At 40.2% G+C, this 25,171-nt stretch overlaps 1 protein-coding gene across 3 annotated transcripts in view; it reads left to right on the top strand.

Moving 5' to 3' along the window:
• Positions 1-22,082, top strand: part of MVP (major vault protein) — a 33,395-nt gene extending 11,313 nt beyond the window's left edge. For all 3 annotated transcript variants that reach the window (XM_031963607.1, XM_031963622.1, XM_031963614.1), the window contains exons 4-15: positions 5,906-6,029; positions 6,483-6,614; positions 7,115-7,209; positions 7,843-8,079; positions 8,161-8,445; positions 11,311-11,555; positions 11,661-11,858; positions 12,663-13,049; positions 13,550-13,666; positions 20,618-20,744; positions 21,149-21,337; positions 21,778-22,082. In XM_031963607.1, coding sequence (XP_031819467.1) covers positions 5,906-6,029; positions 6,483-6,614; positions 7,115-7,209; positions 7,843-8,079; positions 8,161-8,445; positions 11,311-11,555; positions 11,661-11,858; positions 12,663-13,049; positions 13,550-13,666; positions 20,618-20,744; positions 21,149-21,337; positions 21,778-21,933 — 2,292 coding nt within the window. In that variant the 3' untranslated portion in view covers positions 21,934-22,082. The remainder of the gene's footprint in view (positions 1-5,905; positions 6,030-6,482; positions 6,615-7,114; positions 7,210-7,842; positions 8,080-8,160; positions 8,446-11,310; positions 11,556-11,660; positions 11,859-12,662; positions 13,050-13,549; positions 13,667-20,617; positions 20,745-21,148; positions 21,338-21,777) is intronic.
• Positions 22,083-25,171: the final 3,089 nt, after the last annotated feature.

Below are 25,171 nucleotides of genomic sequence, written 5' to 3'. Positions count from 1 at the left end.
ACAGTTGTGGGTTCACAGGAGCCTTCGGTGGAGATAGCAGAGACCTTTAAGGCCGTATCTATTGCAGCCTCTGGTTATATTCTAACTGGGAATACAACATATATGTACTTATAGGCATAAACAAATCAAATACAAACTGTGTGGAGGTGGGGAAGCTTTAGTAGCTCGGAGGCCTCATACAGAAACTGGCTGAGTTTACAAGGAAATAAGTTTCAAGAGGAAGAGCATTTGAGGGGAGAAGAGAAACAATCAATACAGAAGTATATGATGATATAGAGCATCATGGGCAGTGCAACAGGAAACTTCCCCTCCAAGATATTCAGCTAGAAGTTTTTCCAATAATGAGGCAATTCCTTATTTTCTGTGTTTTTTTCCTCTATTTTTTCTCAACTTTATTAGAAATTTTTTAAAATTATAGTATTTCCAAAATACTTAGTACATTTTTAGAAAACTGAAGCTTAAGACTGAATTAAGACTTTTTAGAAATCTTGTTTAGTAACAAAACCTACCTTCCTGTAACTTTCACACTTTTATTCCCAGTTTTTCCCTCTGTGGCTAAATAAACTAAAGCCAATCCCTTTTCTACATGTCAGCCCTTAAAGTTCTCAAAAGCAGCAGTCATGTCTCCTCTGAGTATTTTTTTGGTCTACTGAACAGAACATTAGTTTTTCATGTATGTTTCAAGGACATTCTCATCCTCTCTTTCTGGCCTTCTTTTTAATTCCATTCTAGTCTCCCTCCCATTTTCCCCTCCTATCATCTCTACTGGAAAAAAAAATTGGGGAAAAAATCCCTTATAATGCTTATGTATAGCTAAAAGCAATTTCCACCCTGACCATGTCCAAAAATGTATGTTTCAGAAATCTTCACCAGCTGATATATCCAGCCCCAGTCTCTCTTATCGAGCTACAGTTGCTATTTCCAACTGTTTCTCAGACATTCTTCTCCGGGCTCCATCCTTCATCATGTCCACAGCAGCCTTCCCACCCTAGAAGTTCATGCTGTACCACAGCCCCGCTGATTGGCTGGTTCCTCCAGGTACCTCCAATTTAAGGAAGGCACCTAGACTAGCTATTGGGCTCCATTCCTGGCTATCCAGACTTTCTGCTGTCTTTACTTTCCACTTTCCCCTTTCCCCATTCCCTTTCTTTTTCAATTTCCTCATATGTGTTGTCTTCCCTTGGTGTAGAATTTCCCTGAGGGCAGAGAATATATTTTGTTTTGCTTATAGTTGTATGCGGGTGGATAGGTGGTCAGAGGAGACTAACACATCTATGTGAGAGCCGCTGAGCCCTTTCAGGGCTGCTTTCCACCTTTGGTGTTCACCTGCCATCCATTTCCCACCTGTGGCCACAAGAGGCTGTGGTTTATATAGCAGCCAGTGTCGACAGATGGGCTAAATCAGGCTGAGGGTACCTGAGGGGCCTTAAATCCCTCAGCAGTTTAGGGGTATCTAACCCAGATACGGGAAGACTTCCCTGGTGGAATGGTCAGATGAGAACAGTTTTTCCCAAGGGCCATGAAGGCCCTTAAATCCAATTATGTTCAAGTCAAAGACTTCACCATTTTGCCTTTTTTGCCTGCCTCAAAGTCCTGTGGTGATGAATCAGCAGGTGGAATGCACTGGAAGTAGTCACACCCTGTCCACAAGCAGCCCAGGGCCTAGAGTTCTCTTCTCATTGTGTTGAAGCAACAGGGGGATTTGGAACCCTTGGGTGTCTGAGCAGCCACCCTGCTCTGCTTCTGGTGAGGAAAGGACTAGAAAAGGTGCCCTTAAAAATGGCCTGCTCCACCTAACCTAACCCTAGTCTGCCCAATGTGGGAGGTGACTATTGTAGAAAATAATGACTTAGACCCTGTAGACTTAGACCCCTAGCTTATTTTCAATCAGTGTTATTCAATTTGGTATGATTCCATAGTAATTATTTAGTGATATGCTTTTCCACTAATATATATTCAGTCAGTATAATCAACTAGTGTTAATAGATATTTACATATCTTTATTTGGAGATGATTAGATAAGGTAGGATAGATTCTTTTTTCTAATGGGCTTTAAGATTCTAAGTTCAATGGCTTGTTACAAAGTTCACTTCCTTGATTATAGGACCTCCACCCTTTCTGCTGAGTAGGTAATCCACTCTGGCATGGTGGAGATGAGTCAATGATATAGAAAATACCCCAGTATTTCTGATGGTCCCTCAATCTTCAAATCACTTTGCTGGAGAAACAGGCCTATGGGTATTCTGGCCAGCAGCTAACACTGTCTTCAAGTTACCAGAGTTACCTACAGCTCCCTGTTGGCTAACAGGAGGCCAGTGAATGACCATCAACTTGGTCAGTTTTGGAATCCTCTCACCAATTGTACCCATGAACTGAAAGTTCTGCATGGGCAAGCTATATCAATTAACCAATGAGACTCTGAATTTTACTTTGACTCAGCTGTATTTTCTGTATATCAAGCACTGTAAAATTAAGCCCCCGCAAAAAGGGAGCATCTCAAATGGCTCTGCCTAAGTATCTTTTGTTGTAGATTGAGTGTTTTTGACCCTCACACTATCCCATTCAAAACAAGAAATGGTGCCATTTTGGTCCTCTTTACGCATAAAGAACAATAACCAGCCCTTTGTATCTCTAGCACAATGCCTGGCACATAATAAGTACTTAATGAATGCTTATTGACTTGACTTGGCTATATAACATGTTTGACTCATGTTGAGCTTGTAAAATACTTTAAAAACCTCATTCCTTTCCACGAGAGTTTTTGTCTACTCGTATATCCTAGTTTTGTACTTGTAAAATTTTTTGTTTGTTTTTTAACCAAAGTGTTGCACTTTAAATTTAATAAAGTAGGAAAAAAAAAACTTAATAAATTTGGTCTACTCTTCTAACTGTTCTAATATTCATGGATTTGTACTCATTCATGTTATACATTCATTCTTCCTCATGGGATCAGCATGTTTCCCAAACACTAAGAACAACAATACCCTAGAGAGAGCATTCCACTTAGAGTTCATTCCAGGTTGTATTACTACATCTTATTTTTTAATTCCTATCTTTTTACCTTTGTCTAAATCTCCCTATTTCCCACATCTGTCTGTCTGGTCCTCAACACCATTGTGCTGGATTTTTATTAGTGGCCCGACAAATGATATTTTCCAAATCAAAAAAGCTGTCAAAAAAGAAAAAAACAGCCCAGAATTATTTGTCTTTAGAGAACTCATGCTGGCACATAACAATTAGTGATTTTCTTTCTAAGGATCCACAAACCACCCCTTTAAAAATTTTGTCAGCAATAAATTTGCTAGAACCAGGAAAATATCATAAACAGTAACAGCAATATTGTGTAATGATCAACTTTTATAGACTAAGCTCTTCTTAGCAATACAGTGATATAAGCCAATTCCAAAAGTATCATGATGGAAAATGCTATGGAGAAGAAACTTATGGAGTCTGAATGGAGATTAAAGGAAACTATTGTCATTTTTTAATTTTTTTCTTTCTCGTGCTTTTTTCTAATTCTTTCACAATATGACTAATGTAGAAATATGTTTGATATGAGGATACAGGTGTAATTTATATTAGACTACTTGCCATCTTGAGGAGGGTGACTGGGGTAGATGGAGGTAGAACAACAATGGAACTCAAAATCTTTTTTTTTTTTTTTTAAATTATAGCTTTTTATTTACAAGATACATGCATGGGTAATTTTTCAGCATTGACAATTGCAAAACCTTTTGTTCCAATTTTTCCTCTCTTTCCCCCCATCCCTTTCCCCAGATGGCAGGTAGACCAATATATGTTAAATATATTAAAGTACAAGTTAAATACAATATATGTATACATGTCCATATACTTATTTTGCTCCACAAGAAGAATTGGACTTTGAAATAGTGTACAATTAACCTGTGAAGGACATCAAAAATGCAGGTCAACAAAAATAGAGGGATTGGGAAGTCTATGTAGTGGTTCATAGTTATCTCCCAGAGTTCTTTTGCTGGGTGTAGCTGGTTCAATTCATTACTGCTCTATTGGAACTGATCTGATTCATCTCATTGTTGAAGAGGGCCACATCCATCAGAATTGATCATCATATAGTATTGTTGTTGAAGTATATAATGATCTCCTGCTCCTGCTCATTTCACTCAGCATCAGTTCGTGTAAGTCTCTCCAGGCCTTTCTGAAATCATCCTGCTGGCCATTTCTTACAGAACAATAATATTCCATAACATTCATATACCACAATTTATTCAGCCATTCTCCAATTGATGGGCATCCACTCCGTTTCCAGTTTCTGGCCACTACAAAAAGGGCTGCCATAAACATTCTTGCACATACAGGTCCCTTTCCCTCCTTTAAGATCTCTTTGGAATATAAGCCCAGTAGTAATATAAAGGGTATGCACAGTATGATAATTTTGAGCATAGTGGAACTCAAAATATTATAAAAGTAAATGTTGAAAACTTTTACATGTAAGTGGAAAAAATAAAATACTGTTAAGTGGAAAAACAAAACAACAAAAAAAATAAGCTAGCTAACTTACAATTTGAGAATCTGCCTTCCATTATTTTTTCAAAATGGAACATTTGAATGTCTCCAATAATATTTCCTCCTATTCCTCATGATTCTGCTTAACTACTGTTGGTAGTTTTTAAGTCGCATAAATAAATCCTTTTAGGATTCTGGGACAGGGTTCACCCTGGCACAGTGGCTTGACCATAATTGAGAACAGCTATAACCTATTTATCATTTCATCTGTTGACTTTTCTTTCAATGCCCTGTTAACCATTTTTGTTCAACCTTTCCCAGTCTAAAGGTCATTCTTCTTGGTAGAGAAAAAAGACAGGAGCAAAATGACTTGAGTACTTCTTCCTTTTTTCAGTTTTTACCATGTCTCATCACCTTGAGGGGTGGTCCCTTGCTACTTTCTTTCTGTTCCATCTTATTTTTTTAAAACTATTTTGTGGTCATTATTGTTTATTTACATATCTTAGATCTTTTGCAGCTTTAGTCTTGGCATTCTTACAGATTCAGGATATGTTTTTGAATTTTGTCTCAGTTACTTTGCTCATTTGCTTTTCCAAATTCAGTGTTTATCAGTGATGTGTATGTAACCATTTGGTCTCATTGACACTTTTTTCTTACTCATGGGAATCATTTATGTTCACCAACAGAATTTATTTTTGAGGAGTTCCTGCCTCCTCCTTTCCTCTTCCCTCAGTCTTTTGTTCAACAATTCTTCCTTAAGAATTTCAAATCTGGGATTCCACCTATCCTTTTTCTGAATGCTTTGAAATATGGCCTGATAAAATTAAAGGACAAGATAAAGATGTGTCAGCATTCCTGTTTTATCCTAGTGATAGATAGCTCTAAGTGCTAAAATGGCACCATCCCTTCTTCCCTAGATCCAAATAATTTCACCATCTAGCTTTTAATCTAGACCAAGATCTTAATTAACTTCTTTCTACAGAGGAGGAAGCTGAGGTTTGGAGGGATTAAGCAACATTTACCCAAGGTTAACACAAAGCTAGTAATTGTCTCACTCAGAACTGAAATACTTATCTTATGCTTCCAGGTTCATTGCTGTGTCTCCTATTTCACACGATTGTGTGATATTTGGGCATTTACTACTTATGCCTAAAAAAGAACTTGGCACTCTCTGATTCATAAAATACAGCCTTCAAAATTCTCTACTTACACTTTTAGGAAAACCAAACCTAGAGGAAATGGACAGAACAGGTGCTGCTCAGGGCATTTTTCATTGTTTTCTTTACATGACAGAAGTTGATTTCTCACTTCCAAAACTGGGAGTCCACCTTGAATTTCAGGCCCTCCCATCCAGATCTTTGAGAGTCCTAATTCTGAGGGCCTCAGGGATGAATCATGGATTTTTTTTCTATTCTCCTAGGATATAACTCCACTTCAGGTGGTCCTACCCAATACCGCACTGCACCTTAAGGCTTTACTTGACTTTGAAGATGAGAATGAGGAGAGAAGAATAGCAGGAGATGAATGGCTCTTTGAAGGGCCTGGTAAGTCATTTGTCTCCCTAATGGTCATCGGCTATGTAGAATCTGACCTCATTCAGCAGGTTTCATCCTGGGTGGAATAGGAAGGATTCCCCAATCACTTGCCTCTCTTGCTTTCCCCTGTTTTCTCCTTTATTTTGTCAATTATGAAAAGAAACTCCAAAATCTAAAATAGTTTTAGGAAGAAATTTTTATTAGGTCATTTGATAAAAGAAAAAGAGCTGGAAGATGTGTGATTCTCTGTCCTCCAGGCTCCGGAAGGTTTGCTTTTCATGGGATCCAGGCCCTGAGAGGAACCCATAATTCCATGTAGACATCTCTGGCATTCCGGGAAAGTTACTGAGAGTAGGGCGACGTTCTCTCTAGTCCCATAAAGTTAGATTTAAACAGTATGATGATCAGTTTTCTGAACATTATAATAAAGCATTTTCTACACTTTCCATTCCATCCTTTCAGGCACATACATCCCCCAGAAGGAAGTAGAAGTGGTGGAGACAATCCAGGCCACCGTGATTCGACATAACCAAGCTCTTCGCCTGCGAGCCCGGAAAGAATGTCTGGATCGGGATGGCAAACCAAGAGTGACAGGTAAGGGGACAGGGGAACTGGAGCCGGGGCGGGGAAGGGGGTGGGACAGGGAGTGAGGAATGATCTGGAGGGCAGAGAACAAGAAGGGTGGAGATGTTTACAAAGGGAAGGGTTGAGGGGAACAAAGGAGATTGGAGAGAAACCATGGACATGGAGAGAGCCTCGGGAACTTGGCAGAGGCCTTAGATGGGAAAACAAGTCAGTTTAAGAAAGAGACAAAGTATCTGAAGGAGATATATAAATACTGACACTTCTGAATTCTCCATTTCAAAGAGATTTATTTTTCCACAGATCAACCTTTTAAAAAACACAACATTGCTGAGGTCAGAAAGCAAGAGAAATGAGTGATAACAAGCAGAATTTGTCAGCTTGAAGTTTGACAGGTCCTTGCCCTGCATCTGTCTGTTATAGGGAAGGGTATTCATCACCAGGACCCACTAAGATGGTCTTTTCAGGGCTTTGCCAGATTTTCTAACCTTTAACATCACTTTCTTGATTAGGAGAAGAATGGCTGGTACGCTCCATGGGGGCCTACCTCCCAGGTGTGTTTGAGGAAGTTCTGGATGTGGTCAACGCTGTGGTCCTCACAGACAAGGTACAATAAGCTCTGGGGAATTGGGAGGGATCCCACAAAGACTGAGGGAAACTGAATGGGGAGACTATCCAAGGATGGGGTGGATAAGGAACATAAGTAGTGATCTTTCTAAGCTCACTTTTCCAGAATCTAGCCCATTGGTTCTGAACACTAGGGTCTCTAATTTAAAAATAATTTTTTTTAACTTGGCATATTTCAGTAACCTTGGTTTCCTTTGTGATCCTATATATTTTATTTCATATATTTAAAAACTCAGTTCTGAGAAGGGGTTCATGGGTTTTACCAGCCTCCTAAAAAGATCCATGGCACAAGAATAAATTAACCTCATTGTAACCTGACCAGCAGGTGTTGGAAAGTCACCCTGAAATTAGGATGAATGGAAAACCTTTTTCTATCAGTACAGCTTTCCTAAGTCCCTTAGATGTGGAAGTGATGAGGGGTAAAGGAGCAGTGGGGACCAATTGAGGAGCTGAGGGTCAGGACTGCTGTGAGGATTAACTGAGACTGCTCGCAGAGTACTAACACATCTTAACCACATAAAGGGCGGCTCCGTGTTGTGGCCCGAGTGGGGGATCACATCCCTCTTGATTAGAGGCCAGAGGCCCTTCTAGCTTCCTTCTCCCTTCTGTACAGATAGCCCTGCACCTTCGGGCCCTGCGGAACTTCCGGGATGTGAGGGGCCTGCTGCGCCACACGGGGGAGGAGTGGCTGGTCACCCAAGCGGACACCGAAGCCCATGTGCCTGATGTGTATGAGGAAGTGCTGGGGATTGTGAACATCACTACCTTGGGGCCACGGAACTACTGTGTGATCCTGGACCCCGTGGGGCCCGACGGCAAGAACCAGCTGGGACACAAGCGCGTGGTGAAGGTGATGAGGCTGGCGGGGGTGGGCGCGAGGGGGGAACACTTTGGGAAGAGCCGAGTGCCTTATTCCACCTTCTCCTGACAGGGGGAGAAATCTTTCTTCCTTCATCCTGGGGAGAGCTTAGAGGAAGGCATCCAGGAGGTGTTTGTGCTCTCTGAAGATGAAGGGCTGCTGTTGAGGGCCCTCCAGCCTCTGGAGGAAGGGAACGATGGGGAGAATGGCAAGAAAAGGCGGGCCGGAGACCGCTGGCTGATTAGGGGACCCCTGGAATATGTTCCCCCAGCCAAAGTAGAAGTGATAGAGCGGCGACAGGCCATCCCTCTGGATGAGAATGAGGGCATCTATGTGCGGGATATCAAGACTGGCAAGGTAGGTCTCGTTTCCAAACCCAGATCTGGAATTTCATAATAATCATCACTAGAATCGATGTAGCCCTTGAAGTTTCATGAAGCTCTTTCCATATGCTATTTCCTTCAGTCCTGATAACAATCCTGCAGGAATCTGCTATTAGCGTCTTCATTTTGCAGATGAGGAAGTTGAGGCAGCAGAGGTTAAATGGCTTGGGTCACAGAACTAATAAGTGTCTGAGGCTGGAGTTGAACAAAATTTCCCTAACTCCAAGTCCAGCGTGCTCCCCATCAAGCTGCCTTAATTGATCTGAAACTGCCTCAGGTGCCTGCCATAGCTCTAGAACCCTATACCTACCTCCAAGCTCCTAAGAGCTGGCTCTTAAAGAAATTCCAAAAGAATTTATTTCCCTTTTCTGACACCTTCCCCCACTTCTCCACCAACCCCTCATTTTTTTAGATGAAGAAACAGAAGCCCAGAATGGAAAGGCAGGCTCCCCTCAATCAGTCAATCAATAAGTCAGACAATTAATAAGTGACAAAACTTCAATCCAATCTGGTAAACATTTGTTAAGCACTTTCTGAGTACCAGACACTCTGCTAAGCCCTGGGGATACAAAGACAGTCCTAGTCCTCAGAAACTTGTGTATGTGTTAAATAGGAAATAATAAAGGGACATTTTCTGGAAGAGAGATTGGGAATTAGGCCACACAGGGCTTCTTGGAGATAGGATTTTAGCTGAGACTTGAAGGAAACCAGGAGGCAGAAATGAGAATGAAGAACATTCCAGCTAGAAGGGGAACAGTCAGAGAAAATGTCTGGTGCTTAGAGTATAGTAAATCAAAAGGCCCAAGTAGTGGCCCCCTCACCAAATAATTCTGCCAGACCTTGCCCCCAATTTATTTTTCTGATTTTTAATATTAACCAGAATAAGGTATGTGAATATAAACAATCTGGTCTCTTTGGTATGGGTGTCCCATGGCTTTGTCTTATGATTCTCTCTTTATGCCTAAAACACTATGTCCTTAAGATCCCAGAGGGGGAAATTTTGTCTTCTATCTGCCTGTATTTGTCCTGATGTATTATAAACTTGCATATTCCCTTTTTCCTTGGAAATAAACTCTGGGGAAAAAGAACTCTGGGAGATGACTAAAAACCATTACATTGAATTCCCAATCCCTATAGTTATGCACACCTGCATTTTTGATTTCCTTCACAAGCTAATTGTACAATAATTCAGAGTCTGATTCTTTTTGTACAGCAAAATAATGTTTTGGTCATGTATACATTGTGTATCTAAGTTATATTTTAATATATTTTAACATCTACTGGTCATCCTGACATTTAGGGGAGGGGGTGGGGGGGTAAGAGGTGAAAAATTGGAACAAGAGGTTTGGCAATTGTTAATGCTGTAAAGTTACCTATGTATATATCCTGTAAATAAAAGGCTATTAAATAAAAAAAAAAAAAAAGAAAAAAAAAAAGAAATAAACTCTGGGAAATTGCTCTTATGGTCAGCTGCATAGGGCTGGTAGAAAAAAGAAGTACCACCCACAAGTCTAACAGAAAGTTAATCCCAGTGACTAAGAGGAAAACAGTAATAAAGGAAATACTGATGTAGCCTAAGGCCCAAAGGGAGGGTTTAGTCTTTTATTGGTGATTCATTGATCAGGGAAGGTTTACAAAGTTTTTGAAAAATCTGGATGCTGAAGGCAAAAGTCTTCTAGGGCTTGGCTTAAAGAAAGAGCTGGAGTCTCATTGAAGCTGGATCAGATCAGCCAGACTTAAGATGAAGTTTGTATTTTTCCCAAATATGCCCATGAACAACTATAACAGAATCCATAATATAAATCGATGATATATAATATAAATAATACAGTAACATATAATAACATAATATAAATAATCCATAACACCATGGTAGTCCCTGCTTCTGGGGAAACTGAGGCTGGCAAATTGCTTAAGATTTGAAGTTTTGAACTCTACTAGAGCTAAAGATGATCAGGTGTTGACACTGAATTCTAAACTGACATGATAAACCCCTAAGAATCAGGGGGCCATGGATTGCTTGAGGATGGGCAAACTGGCCTTGTTGGAAAAGGGAAAAATATTGAAGTTTCTATTCAACTATGGGGTCAGGCCTTGAGTAGTTGTTATACTTCAGTCTGGATGAGATGAGGAGAGCTTCAAAAAAAATGCATAATATTTTTAGTACATTATTCTTTTGGAATTTCTTTAAGAGCCAGTTCACTATCAGCTGCATAAAATTAATATGGCCAACATGTAAGCTTCATGAGAATAAACACTGTAGCTTATTTAACTCATTGCCTCTTCTAGGGCCTAGCTCAATGTTCTACACTGTAGATCCTTATTGAACTCAATCCATTAAATATTTATTAAGAGAAATAAATGCACAGTGCTATGTGAAGACTAGGGATGGGCAGGGGGAAGATTATAAAGTAAGGAAAGTAGAGAAGGCTTACTGGAAAGCAAAGCATTTGAACTAAGCTGTAAAAGATGAGCAGGATCTCTGCTGTCAGGGGATGACATTTCAGATCTCAGGACCCTAGATTTTAGAACTGAAGGAGACCTCAGCACCTACTTTTCCCTTATCCTTCCTTAGTTTCGTTAACAGAGAGGAAACTGAGGCTCAAAGGAAGGAATAAATCTTTCCAAAGACTATTAATGAAATAGTAGCAGAACCCAGGTGTTTTAATGCAATTCAATACATGTTTATTAAATGCCTATAGCCCTTACCTCTGTGCTGGAACTGAGAAATTCTGTTCTTGAGTATAGGGAGCAATGTGGGCTAAAGCTTTGGATTCTTTTATTTCCTCATCCCTGCCCTCTTTGGAGAATGTCTTCTTTACTCTGGTCTATTCTCTAGGTCCGGGCTGTTGTTGGTAAAACCTATATGCTGACCCACGATGAAGAGTTGTGGGAAAAGGAGCTGCCTCCTGGGGTGGAAGAACTGCTGAGCATGGGGCAAGACCCACTGGCAGACAGGGGTGCATTGGGGGAGTCAAGAAAAAGTGGTTCCCTCCCTCCCAGGGATAAGACTCGAATTGTGAGCTACCGGGTCCCCCACAATGCAGCTGTGCAGGTGTATGACTACAGGGAAAAGAAAGCCCGGTGAGGGGAAACATGGGAAGAAAATTCTCCTATCCGGGGGGATGTTGCGCTTGGGATTGGGGGCTGTGAATTCTCTGTTTGGCTGACCCTCTGGACCTTCCACAGGGTTGTGTTTGGGCCAGAGCTGGTGTGCCTTGGCCCTGAAGAACAGTTCACGGTGTTGTCCCTCTCAGCTGGCCGGCCCAAGCGGCCCCATGCCCGCCGGACACTCTGCCTGCTACTGGGGCCTGATTTCTTTACTGATGTCATCACCATTGAAACAGCGGACCATGCCCGACTGCAGCTCCAGCTGGCTTACAACTGGTACCTAGGGATTCCCCCAGGTCCTGCCAGGATCTTCTGCTGTGTCAGTGCAGGGAGAGGGGGAGATTAGTCCAACCCAAGTTGTCCAGAGGGAGGTCCCGGGAACCTTGTCAAGAGTCCGACGGGTCTGAACAGGCACAGGAGAGCCTGTGGCAGATGCCATGCTCTGTGCTAAGTTCTGAGGATGCAAAGACAGAGATTTGTCCTTCACAGTATTTGTGAAAAGCACTTAGTACAATGGGGGCAGCTGGGGTGGTGCAGCCCAGGCCCTGGAGCCAGGAGGACTCATCTTCCTGATCAGATCTGGCTTCCTAACTCACCAGATCCCGGGCATGTCACCTAACGCTGTCTGCCTCAGCTCTTCATTGATAAAACAAGCTAGAGAAGGAAATGGCAAATCACTTCCATATCTCTGCCAAGAAATCCCCAAATTGGATCATGAAAAGCTGGACACAATTAAAATGATTGAATAAAACTTAGTCCAGAGCCTGGCACAAAATAGATGCTACAGAAATACCATATTCTTATTGTTATTATATATTATAATTATATTTTATCTCAAAGATAGTAGAGCAGCACTGGAGTTTTGGTAGAGAATGACAGTCACAATTTTATTTAAGGAAATAGCACTTTGGCAACTGGGTGGAGACAGATTAGAGTGGAGTAAGATGAGTGAAGGAAACCATTTAGGAGCCCATTGCCGTAATCCAGACCAGAGGTAATGAGGTTCTGAATTACAGCCCTAACTCCCAGACCGCAGTAGGGGAGGAGGTGGGACATCTTTCTCCCTTTCTTTTCCCACAGGCACTTTGAAGTGAGAGACCAGAATAATCCCCAAGAGGCTGCTCGGCTCTTCTCCGTCCCAGACTTTGTGGGCGACGCCTGCAAAGCCATCGCCTCCCGGGTGCGCGGGGCTGTGGCCTCAGTCACCTTTGATGACTTCCACAAGAATTCAGCTCGCATCATCCGGACGTCCGTCTTCGGTTTTGAGGAAATAGAGCGTAAAGGAGCTGGAGAGGACCCCATGCTTCAGCCCCGGGACCGTGCTTTCTTTCCCCAGAATGGGCTGGTGATCAGTAGCGTGGATGTCCAATCTGTGGAACCTGTGGACCAGCGGACCCGCGACGCCCTGCAGCGAAGTGTGCAGCTGGCCATTGAAATCACCACGAATTCCCAAGAAGCTGCTGCCAAGTGAGCCGAGCAGATGGCTTTTCCAACACCCCCTCCCCCTCCCAGTTCTCCTGCCTTAGGTCCATGGCATTCACTCCTTTGTATGTTGAGATCCCTGTGTACTTAGTGCTATGGGCTTCCTTGAGTGAACCAGCTGGTGTAATAGAGTCAGAAAAACCTCAGTTCAAATCCAGCCTCAGAACTTACTAGCTGTATGACCCTGGACAAAATACCACTATCTGCCTCAGTTTCCTCATCTGTAAAACAGGAATCATGATAGCCCTTACCTCCCGGAGTTGTTGTAAATGTCAAATGAGGCAATATTTGTTTAAAAAAAAAAAAACTTAGCACATAATATTTTGTAAAGAACTTGGCAAAGAACTTGGTCCATAGTAGGTGCTTAATAATAAATGCCAATTTCCTTCCTCCCCCACAATGCACTTGTCCCTTGCCCTGCCTGGTTCCCATTCTTCCTCTACAACCATCTCACAAGAATCTTTTCCTGTCTCCTATTCTATCAGACATGAGGCTCAGAGATTGGAGCAGGAGGCTCAGGGGCGACTGAAGAGACAGAAGATCTTGGACCAAGTGGAAGCTGAGAAAGCTCAGAAGATGCTGCTGCTTCTGGAAGCCGAGAGGTAAGGAAAGAAGATGGCTCCATAGTCCATGAGAAAAGAGGATGCAGAGAGGCCTTCCTTGCCCCTCTGACTGTCACCTGTTACTCTTACCTTCCAGTGTCACCAACAATTTAAAAACCTTAAGTTTAATCATCAACTAAAACAATAAAGTAACTTAACAGAAGAAATAGCAAAAATCTTGTCAAATTCCCTCTAAACCTTTTAACAAAAGTACCAGTAAATAAGATTTTTGTGTTCCTTTCTAGGCTTGTCAGAAATTCCACCACCTATTCTCCTTTACATTTTTTTAAATTCTTTTTTTTATTAAAGCTTTTTCTTTTCTTAACTTTTCTTTTTTATTTTAGCTTTTTATTGACAAAACATGCATGGGCAGTTTTTCATCATTGAACCTTGTAAAAACTTCTGTTCTAACTTTTCCCCTTCTTCCCTCTACCCCTTCCTTTAGATGGCAGGCAGTCCCATACCTGTTAAATATGTTAAAGTATATGTTAAATACAGTATATATATATATACATATTCATACAGTTATCTTGTTGCACAAGAAAGATCAGATTTAGAAAGAAGGTAAAAAAATAACCTGGGAAGAAAAACAAAAATGCAAGCAAACAGTAACAGAGAGTGTAAATACTATGTTGTGGTCCACACTCATTTCCCAGAGGTCTTTCACTGGGTGTAGCTGGGTCTGTCCATTACTGATCTATTGGAACTGATTTGGTTCATCTCATTGCTGGAGATAGCCACGTCCATGAGAATTGATCCTCATATAGTATTGTTGTTGACGTATATAATGATCTCCTGGTTCTGCTCATTTCACTTGGCATCAGTTCATGTAAATCTCTCCAAGTCTCTCTGTATTCATCCTGCTGGTCATTTCTTATACAACAATAATATTCCATAACATTCATATTTGGTATACCATTATTGATGTGTATGTAATTTTGATCCTATTATTATTATTTTGCATTGTTGCAATTCATTGTTCACTGGACCACTGGACCAATTCACTGGACCAATGAAACTCATTAGATTTTCCCCAATCTGTCTTTCCTGCCATTGACACCATGATCCTTCAATGTCTTCCTCTGTTCAACTTTTCCTTCACACAAGAAAGGAAAAATAAAAGGAATGCTGATTAGCTGCAAGAGTTGGAGAAGTGATTAATGAAGGAAGAACTGGAGATGTTACGAGGTTTCCAGTCTTTTTTCTTCCTTCTTTAAAGGCTCACCTTCTTACCCATTTGCCACTATATCCAAATCGTTGTTAAGTCTCTTCAGTTCTCCAAGCATTTCTTGCATTCTTCCTTACATCTCCACTTATTCTATCACTACTCTGATTTGTTAAGCTTTTGTCTGGATTATTATAGCCTTTTAACTGGTTTCTTGCCTCCAGACTCACCCCATCTCAATCTATCCATGTGACTGCCAAAGGCATCTTTATAATGCACAGGGCTATCAACTCAGCTCTTTGATTATAGAAACCCTCATGGCTTTCCATTGCCTTGAGGGTAAAATAGAAACTTCCTCGACCTGCTATCTAAGGCCCTCCATGGGTCTGGTTCCAACCTACTTTTCCATTCTTCTTAATTCTCTTCTTGAATGCTCTGGCCAAACTGGACTATTCAGTGACCTCTTGTGCACATTTGCTTCTTTGTATTTGAACAGATCAATCTGTTAATTAGATTTCAATCTGTTAATCCCTAATTTCAAAATCTTTCCTGATTCTGGCTAAAAGTGGTCACTCTTGTCTCAAATTCGACTACTTTGGAGCTCTCCTTTTTCCCTGTAGTATTCTGCTTTGTATCAGATAACAGTTTGCATGTCATATTCCCCAATGTGGGATTATGCATTCCTCCAGAACAGGGTCTTTGTGTATTACCTGTTAATATTCCCATCATTTGAAACTTAAAAAAAAAAAAAAAATCAAGAATTTATTTTCTCTTCTTCCCCAGAGTAGGAAAAAAAAAAATACAAAATCCTTGTAACATATAAGCATAGTCAAGTAAAACCAATTTTCACATTGACTATCCAAAATGTATATCTCATTTTGTCTTAGTCCATCATTTCTCCATCTTGAGTGAGTGATTTCAGCATGAGTCCTTTTGAATCAAAAGTTCTTAAAGCTTTCACACATGTATTTGTTTTGATGATGTTGATGCTATTGTGTAAATTGTTCTCCTAGTTCTGCTTACTTCATTCTACATCAGTTCATATAAATCTTTCCAAGCTCCTCAGAAACTCTCTTCATTTGTTACTGTACAATAGTACAATAGTAATATATTACATTCATATACCATGATTTGTTTAGCCATGGCTCAAATGTCAGGCTTCCCCTTAGTTTCCAGATCTTGCCACTATATGAAGAACTGCTAAAAATATTCAGTACATATATGTATAGATCTTTTTCCTTTTTTTTTTTTTTTTTTTTTTTTTTTTTTTGTTTACTTTGGTTATTGGGAGGTGCCTGGGTCAAAGGGCATACAGAATTTTGTAGTTATGGAGACATAATTCCAAATTACTTCCCTTTTTTTAAAAGTTAGTTTTTATGGCAGCCCTTTTTGTAGTGGCTAGAAACTGGAAACTGAATGGATGTCCATCAGTTGGAGAATGGCTGAATAAATTGTGGTATATGAATATTATGGAATATTACTGTTCTGTAAGAAATGACCAACAGGATGATTTCAGAAAGGCCTGAAGAGACTTACACGAACTGATGCTGAGTGAAATGAGCAGGACCAGGAGATCATTATATACTTCAACAACAATACTATATGATGACCAGTTCTGATGGACCTGGCCATCCTCAGCAACGAGATCAACCAAATCATTTCCAATGGAGCAGTAATGAACTGAACCAGCTATGCCCAGAAAAAGAACTCTGGGAGATGACTAAAAACCATTACATTGAATTCCCAATCCCTATATTTATGCCCACCTGCATTTTTTATTTCCTTCACAAGCTAATTGTACAATATTTCAGAGTCTGATTCTTTTTGTACAGCAAAATAACGTTTTGGTCATGTATACTTATTGTGTATCTAATTTATATTTTAATGTACTTAACATCTACTGGTCATCCTGCCATCTGGGGGAGGGGGTAGGGGGTAAGAGGTGAAAAATTGGAACAAGAGGTTTGGCAATTGTTAATGATGTAAAGTTACCCATGCATATATCCTGTAAATAAAAGGCTATTAAAAAAAAAAAAGTTAGTTTTTAAATTCTTCTCTCCTTCCCTTCCAAATGGGAACAAAAGAAAAACAAAAACCTTATTACAAACATATGAGTAGCCAAACAAGACCTATTTCTGCATTGGTTATATCCAAAGGGAAATTTCACTTGTATACACTCACATATACATATACTATATTCACATACATGTACCTGTCTCCTCTCACACTTTAGGTCTTTTATTTCTCTATTAGGAAAGGAGTAACATGTTTCATCATGAATTGTGTGGAATTGTTTGGTCATTACACTGATCAGAATTCTTAAGACTTTCAAAAAGATTTGTCTTTATCATATTGTCATCATTATATAAATTGTTCTATTTCTGTTCACTGTATCAGTTCATACATGTCTTAACAGGTTTCCCTGAAAGTATTCCCTTCATTCTTACAGCACAATAGTATTCCATTTCATTTATGTACCATAACTTGTTTCTCCATTCCTTAGTTGATGAGCATACATTCAATTTCTATTTTTTAAGTAACATTAAAAAAAAGAATCATATGAAATATTTATAATTATGTATGTATATATATATATGTGTGTGTGTATATATATATATATATATATATATATATATATATATATATATATATGTTTTTTATAGATGCCTAGTTTTGCTTAGGACTAATCTGTCTCTTAACCTACTCACTTTTATTGCTACATCTTCCTCCCTTGTCCCTCCTGTTTCATATTGAGTGAAATGTACTATGTGTTTGTTTGTGTGTGTGTATTCATTCTTCCCTTGACCAATTTAGATAAGAGTGAAGATTAGAGTTTATCTACACCCTCTAGAAGAGTTTTCCCTAATTTTCCTTTCCCTCTTTCTCACTCCACTGTGTATTCTTCTGTTCTTTTACAATCATCAAGAAATAACAGAGCTACTCCCAATCCTTCTGTCTAATCAGATTCTCTTTGTGATCATCTTCCCAAGTTAGGGAAGGAGTTAATTTTTGTTTAGTCCCTTATGATTGTCCATTAATATTTAACTTTTCATGTTTCTTTGAATTCCTGTTTTTGCTTTTTAAAGCTTTTATACCACAATCAGGCTGATTCAAAATCCATTTTCCTCCTTTGATTATACTGAGTTTTAGTGGTAAGTTGTTCTTGGCTTTAAGCCTATATACATATACACTTTTATGCATGCATATACATATATTTTGAGACCTCTTTTGGAAGATCACCAAAGAATCCTCTTTAGTTTCCACTTTATGGTGCTAAGGCAGTTTTCTTTCAAGATTTATTGATCAAGACTTAAGATCCTATTGAAATAGGATGTCTAGTAGGTGCTTTTTTTGATTATGATATCTTAAATTTTTTTTTCTTGTCAATCTTTTCTAGCTCAGTTGTTTTTGCAATGAGATTACTTTTTTTCCCCCTTTTCAAAGGTCTTTTGATTTTGTTTTATTATTTCTGGTTGGCATATAAAATCATTGAATTCTATTTGGTCCATTTTAATTTTCAAGGATTTTGTTGCTCAGACAAGATTTTTGTACCTCTTATACTGATTCCCTTTCCAGTTTCTTTCCCCACAGTTCTCATTTCTTTTCCAAATTTTTCCTTTAGGGTTCTCATTTCATTTTTTAAATTCTTTTTTTTTTTTTTAATTTCTTCTGGAAATGCTAGTTGAATTTGTGCCCAAATTGTGTTTTTCTTTGAAGCTTTGCTTATAGATTCTTAGGAGACATTCTTTTTTTTTTTTTTTTTTTTTTTCTGGAATGGCTGTGTCACCATAATAGCTTTTCATGGTTAGATTTCTTTTTTTGTTGGTTTGTTTATTCCTTCTTCCAGCCACTTCCCTTCAAATTTGATGTTAAGGGAGCTTTATCCACTGCTGGATAAAGTAAGCTTTCAGTACTTCCCAAGGCTGATCACTGGCTCATCCTAGTCTGAGTTCTGCAAATTAAGTCTGAGCAACAATGGACTGAGGCTGGACTCATTCCCTATCAGTCACGAGGAAGCTCTGCTGGTTCAGAGTGACAGAACTGCAGACTATACTTTGGTCTGGGCTTCCTACCCTGGTTATTCTGCAAGCTTCAGGCTGGTATGGATGCTGGAATTGAGACCCTCCTTTGTTTCTGAGATCTGAACCACCCAGCTGCTACTTATAAATTTGTCTGGCACACAGCCTAGGGCCTTCCACTGCTGCTTGCTCCAGAACACTCTCCCTAGGTCCAGATACCCTCCTCAGTCTAACCTGGATCTACGGATCTGGAATTGGGTAGTAACAGAGCTTCCAGTTGGCACCTGTTCCCAAACCCTGCAGTACCAGGTGCATGTCTTCTCCCTGTCCTGCAGTGCTCCCCATGACATCATCCTGATCATATCTCTTCCTCAATGTCCATAGACCTTTTTTGTCTTTGCATCCTGACCTAGACTGGAAAAATTATTCACTGTGATTTTTTTTTTCTTGGATTTTACTATCACATTTGTTCAGGACCTTTTTCTAAATCTTTTTGGAAGAGATGGAGCAGAGAGATTGCTGTACTTCTTCCTGCACTTCTGATGTTCTTGGCTCCACCCTCCCCAGATTGATTTCCTGAATGTGACTGTATCAATTCACAGCTCTACTAATAGGATATCTATGGGCCTGTTTTCCCACAGCTCCTCTAATGTTGGTGTTTTGACATTTTTTTTTGGTCAGCTTTATCAATCTGAGAAATTGCTTTAATTTGTATTTCTTTAATTATTAGTGATTTGGAGCATTCTTTTCACATGGCTATAAAGAGCTTAGGTTCTTCCCTTGAGGACTACTTACTTATTCAGATCCTTTTATCTTTTATTAATTGAAAAATAACTTTTATTCTTACAAATTTAAACCAATGGCTTACATCTTAGAAATAAGACATTTTTCAAAGAAACTTGCTGCAAAGATTTTTCTTCCAGTTAGCTGTTTCCTTTTCATCTAAGCTATGTTGGATTTGTTTAAAAAAAACAAAAACAAAAAAAAACCTTAATTTTATGTAATTAAAATTGTCAGTTTTATCTTCTGTCACCCTTTCTGTTCCTTTACTTGGTAACAAACTCTTCCCCTATCCATAGATCTGAAAAGTAATATCTCCCTTATCCCTCTAATTTGTTTATAATGTGACCTCTTATCTGGACCAGCCATGCATTTGGAGTTTATCTTGGTTTCAAGGTGTGAGGTATTAATCTAAACCCAATTTCTTCCAATCTGCTTTTCAGTTTTTGTGGTTTATTGGGGTTTCTTTTAAAATATATATTTGGTGGTTCTTTTAAAATATGTATTTGTTTTTATCATTCCTTTTTTTGGTTCTTTTAAAATATGTATTTGTTTTTATCATTTTTTAATGTTGAGTTCTTTTAAAATATATGTTTTTGTCATTTTTAATGTTCTTTTAAAACATATATTTGTTTTTATCATTCTTTTTTTTTTTTTAATGTTGAGTTCTGAATTCTCTCCCCTTACTCATTGAGCAACCAAGCAATATGATAGCAATTATCCATGTGAAATCCTGAAAATGCTATCCAGTTTCCCAACAATTCTTGTCAGATGGTAAGCTCTCATCTCAGTAGTGGGGTCTTTGAGTTTATTGAGCTCTAAGCTACTATTCTTGCTCACTTCTTTGTGTTGCCTCACCCAGCACTTATTAATAAATGATGAATTAATTATTGAAAGATGCAGCTAATCAGTAGAGGGAGAAAGTGTCAGGTAAGGGATAGGAAGTTGTTTCTTTCCATGGATCTCATCCAACTTTTCCTCCCCAAGCACTGTTGTAGAAAGGACGGGGGCTGCTAAGGCGGAGGCGGAATCCCGGGCAGAGGCTGCCCGGATTGAGGGAGAAGGAGCCGTGCTTCAGGCCAAATTGAAAGCGGAGGCCTTAGCCATAGAAACGGTAAGTGGGAAGCACCTTTAAAAAGTGTCCTAAAGAAAAGGTTCCCTGGTTTGAGCCAAAACAGAAGGGAACCTGAAAGGAGGAGGAGGAAAGGCAACCTTTTTCACACTGTATCCTTCAAATTTTCCATGCTTGGTCCCTGCTTGGTGCAGAATGGCTCTCCCTCCTTATCTTTCAGGATTCCACAAAATTGGTATCTTCTGCATAAAACCCTTCCGGACATCCTCCCCTCCCCCCCCTCTGACCAGTCCTCTGTTGTGTATTCCTGGGGCAGATGTATTTGCACTAGACCATTTCTCTGCTTCGCATGTTCTTATGCATCCCAAGACCTGGGCAGAGCCAGCCTCAAGGGGGTCTCCTGGGTGGTCCCTCAGGGCCTGAGCTGAGTGCTTTCCTTCTTTCAGGAAGCAGAGTTACTTCGGGTACAGAAAGCCAGGGAACATGAGCTTGCCTATACCAAGGCCCAAATGGAGCTGGAACTGAACAAAGCAGAGAAACTGGCTGCAGTGGAGGTTAAAAAGTTCAAGGAGATGACAGAGGCTCTCGGCTCCAACACTATCCGGGACCTGGCACTGGCTGGGCCCGAGCTGCAGGTAAGCCAGCCAGGAGAAATGAGGGAGGGGACTGCCCCAGTTCAGGTAGCAACAACAGGGAGATCCTGTTCTTCCTGAGGGCCAGAGGCTGTGGGTCTTTGGATGGGGAGGGGAGAAAATTGCCATTGAGCTGACTGGAAGGGATGACTTCACACTACTACTAGAGACAGCCCCAAGGTCCCTTTTCAGTTTCAATGTTACCTGTTATGTGTATAATAGAAAATCAGAACACCTTTATACAAAGTCCTTGCTATGTGACACTAGGTTAGTTAATTAACTCCACTTAGCCCCAGAAACTGTTTCTGAAGGGAGGTAATAAGGTAAACAGTTTGGAAAACTTAAAAAAAAAACAAAATCTATATAAAGGAATTATTTTCCAAGGTTCCTTCTAGTTCTTAATATTTTATCATCCTATAATTTTTGTTTCCTTCTCTTATCAGGTGAAACTGCTCCAAGGTCTTGGTCTGAAATCAACCCTTATTACAGATGGCTCCACTCCCATCAATCTCTTCAGCACAGCCACTGGGCTTCTGGGGCTTGGGGCACCTGGGCATCCTACTGAGCTAAAAAAGAAGGATAAGGATACCGAGATGTAGGGACTTCTCCCCCAGCTCCACTGGAAAATTAGACCACTGTCCTCCCTGAGAACTTTTTGTGCCTTAGTTTCTGCCCTGAGGGCTTTCTCTGCCTTAGTTTTCAATGGCAAAAAAAAATAAACCCCTTTTTTCAGTTGGTTCTCTGCTTTCATTTAGTGCCTCATTCCTGGGGATTGGGAGTAAAGGGGACCAGAGAGGGGAGGACGAGAGGTCTGTGATTCAGGAAAGGATGATAGGAATCCCTCATGTTTTCTCCTTTAAACATCTGGGTAGACTGCTTAAAGGTAGACCTAGCTTGCTTTTCTCCATTTGTGATGTGAAAGAAGCAGCAAAACAGCAATAAGCACTAGAATTGGTATTAAAAGACTTGAATTTGAGTTTGTGTCATCCTGAACAAGCCCCTTTCACCACTGAACTGGTTTCCTTCTGTGTAAAAGAATTAACCTAGGTAAGCATGGACCAAAAAGCCTGGCTCCTTTTCCTAATATATTGGGTTTCCCCTATTCACCTAAGGCAGGGTGAAAGCTACAAAGGATGACTCTATATACAGTACTTAAAAGGCCACCAATTAAAACCAGAAGACTACCTAATTTGGAGTATTTCCCCCTCTCCCCACAATATGCTTTGATTTTTGCATTTCTAAAAAATTACTGAGGTCTGGTACTGGCTGGATACTGGATGTAGCCCTGAGGGAGAGGCCCTACCTTTTCTTTTTGCCAAGGAACTAAGCAGAATATGAGCTTATTTCTATTTTGTACAATTAATAAGCTTTGCAAACTTAAATCGCACAATTCTCACATTTTAAAGTGGTTTTTTTTAGTAGTGAGTAGGACTTTATATTTCTAATGCATAGGAAAAGGCTTCACAGGTCAGAGCAACAGTGCTAACCCAGCCTTTCTGGTATAGCTTTTTTTTTTTTTTTTCCCCCAAATTGAAGGCCTCCCCCAATTGCTTTTTGTTGATGTAATTTATGTTTTTTTTTAATTTAAATTTTAAATCTATCCTCCTCTAGAGAAACATTGGCTTAGGGAGAAAAACATGAAAGGCTAGTCTGGATGGATTATGATTTTAATCCTAACCAATCCTCTAAAATTTTATGATTCTGGATCTCTTTGTGATCTCCAAGGCTCCTAGCTCTGATGGTGAAAAGAGCAGTTTGTCATACATGCTTCCGATTGCCTTCTGGGTTGTCAGGCTGGCCCTGACTTGCTTTGGGCCTCTAGCCAAAAGCAACCCTTACTCGACTGCTACATAGGATAGAAACAGTGCCATCTACTCTGGCCAGATTCCTTGAGTCAATTTACCTGATATTAGGTCTCAGAATCTTCTCTAAAGCCTGGCACACAGGTGGCACTTTATAAATATTTTGGTTCTTTAAGAATTCCATTGCATTTCCTTTTGCTCTGATCAGAAACCAACTGGTTCATCTTCCTTGAAGAATTCTCCACTAGAAACCTTCTCCCATCTCTCCATTTTCACAGCATCTCTCTCCCAGCTGGTGAGACAATCATAGCTTTAACCACACTTGTCTGGATTTAAAACCTTTGGTAGGAAGGAGCCTAGCATGATTGAAGAAAGGAGCTGAATTGGCAGGACATCTAGCTCAAAGCCCTCATTTGAGGTGAACAAAAAACAGGCTCAGGGAAGCTGAAGGTCAGACATATAATAGATGGCAGAGGAAATTCAAAAAACTGATTTAGAGCTGGAACGGACTATGGAGGCCATGTAGTCCAGCCCTTCGGAAAAGTAAAATGACATTCTTCCCCAAAGGAATGAGGCGAGATTTGAACCAACATTTTTTCCCTTGTATGTACACAAGTTATTTCACATCTACCCCCAAAACTCCCAACTTTCCATTTTCTCTTCCTCTGGCTGCAGCTAATTTAGTACAAGACTCTCATGTCCAACTATGACCTTGAGTCCTATCCTGTTGTATGTTGTGGGTATGAGGAATAATTTGGGCCACTACTCTTTCAATCACTAGTAATCATTTGGATAGTATCCTATCAAAGTTCTATTTTGAGGGCAGCTAGGTAGTGCAGTAGATAAGAGCATCAGCCCTTTAGTCAGGAGGATCCGAGTTCAAATCTGACCTCAGACACTTAACACTAGCTGTTGTGACCCCAATTGTCTCAGCAATAAAAAAAAAAAAAAAAAAAAAGCCCCAGAGCTGTGAGTTGAAGATTCTTAAGTTCACTTGCTTAACTACAGGAAGTTAACTAAAGGTTTTCCACTCTTGTTTTGCCTTGAGGTGGTGATGAAGCCCACCATGGTGGAGGGGACTCAACTGCATAAAAGTCCCCTAAAATACTTATACTTCAGACCAATTTTTTTGTCCAACAGGAACAAGTGACCATCTTATGACAAAGAGTAACTGACTGTGATAGCTTCTTTCCTCCTGCCCAGCCTCAGGAGAAGCCTGTCCATCTTGAGTGAAGAGATTCCTTGCTTCACCCAACTTGACCCCACTGACATATTTTGCATTCAGTATAGCTGTTCTCGAAGGTCTGGACACCTAGCCCCATAAAAACAGGAGCCTGGAAGAAGGCATCTCGGATTAAGAGGAAGATCTGAAAGTCTACTTCACTAAGACTCTTTTAAAAAAAAATGTCATTGGCTCAGAACTCTATACCTCAGTCTTACTAATGGTGGGACCATTTTAATCCCCTCACAGACCTGCAGTCAATATGGTTCTACTGCAGCAAACACTGGAGCCAATTGCACACCCTGCCTGGCCCCACCCCACCCCCACCCTTCCTGCCTCCCTTCACCTAAGAAGTATAATTACTGATATTTTCCTGATGGGGTGATGGGGAAATAATCAGGAATAAGTGACTCACCCATGGGCACACTTCTCACCTTCCCCCAAGGAGTTCAAAGTCCCATGGGAAAGATAAGGCCAAAAGGTGGATAGTGAACAAAAGAGGATTATTAAAAGTACCTAGCATCATGGGCAATAATTGCTAGAGTTTAACAGGATCCCAGGGGATTGGGAGGAAATCTATTAGAAGTTTCTAATTTCTATTAGAAATTAGAAGTCTATCTAACAGACTTCTCAGAGTAGATGAGTCTTAGGTCTTCTGCTGGCAGAAGGGAGAGAACCTTTTACAGGGGAGGGGAGGGGGAGATGATGCAGACCATTTCACTGCTTCAGTCAAAGGAAGTTCCAAGGAAGGGGTAGCCCTCATCCTATCCCCACCATAAGTAAAATCCAGGGAGTGAAGACAGGAGCCTGGAC

Source organism: Sarcophilus harrisii, chromosome 1, assembly GCF_902635505.1.
Source record: "Sarcophilus harrisii chromosome 1, mSarHar1.11, whole genome shotgun sequence".
NCBI lineage: Eukaryota > Metazoa > Chordata > Mammalia > Dasyuromorphia > Dasyuridae > Sarcophilus > Sarcophilus harrisii.
Note: the sequence above shows the minus strand (reverse complement) of the source record. Positions and strands in the feature narration are given on the sequence as shown.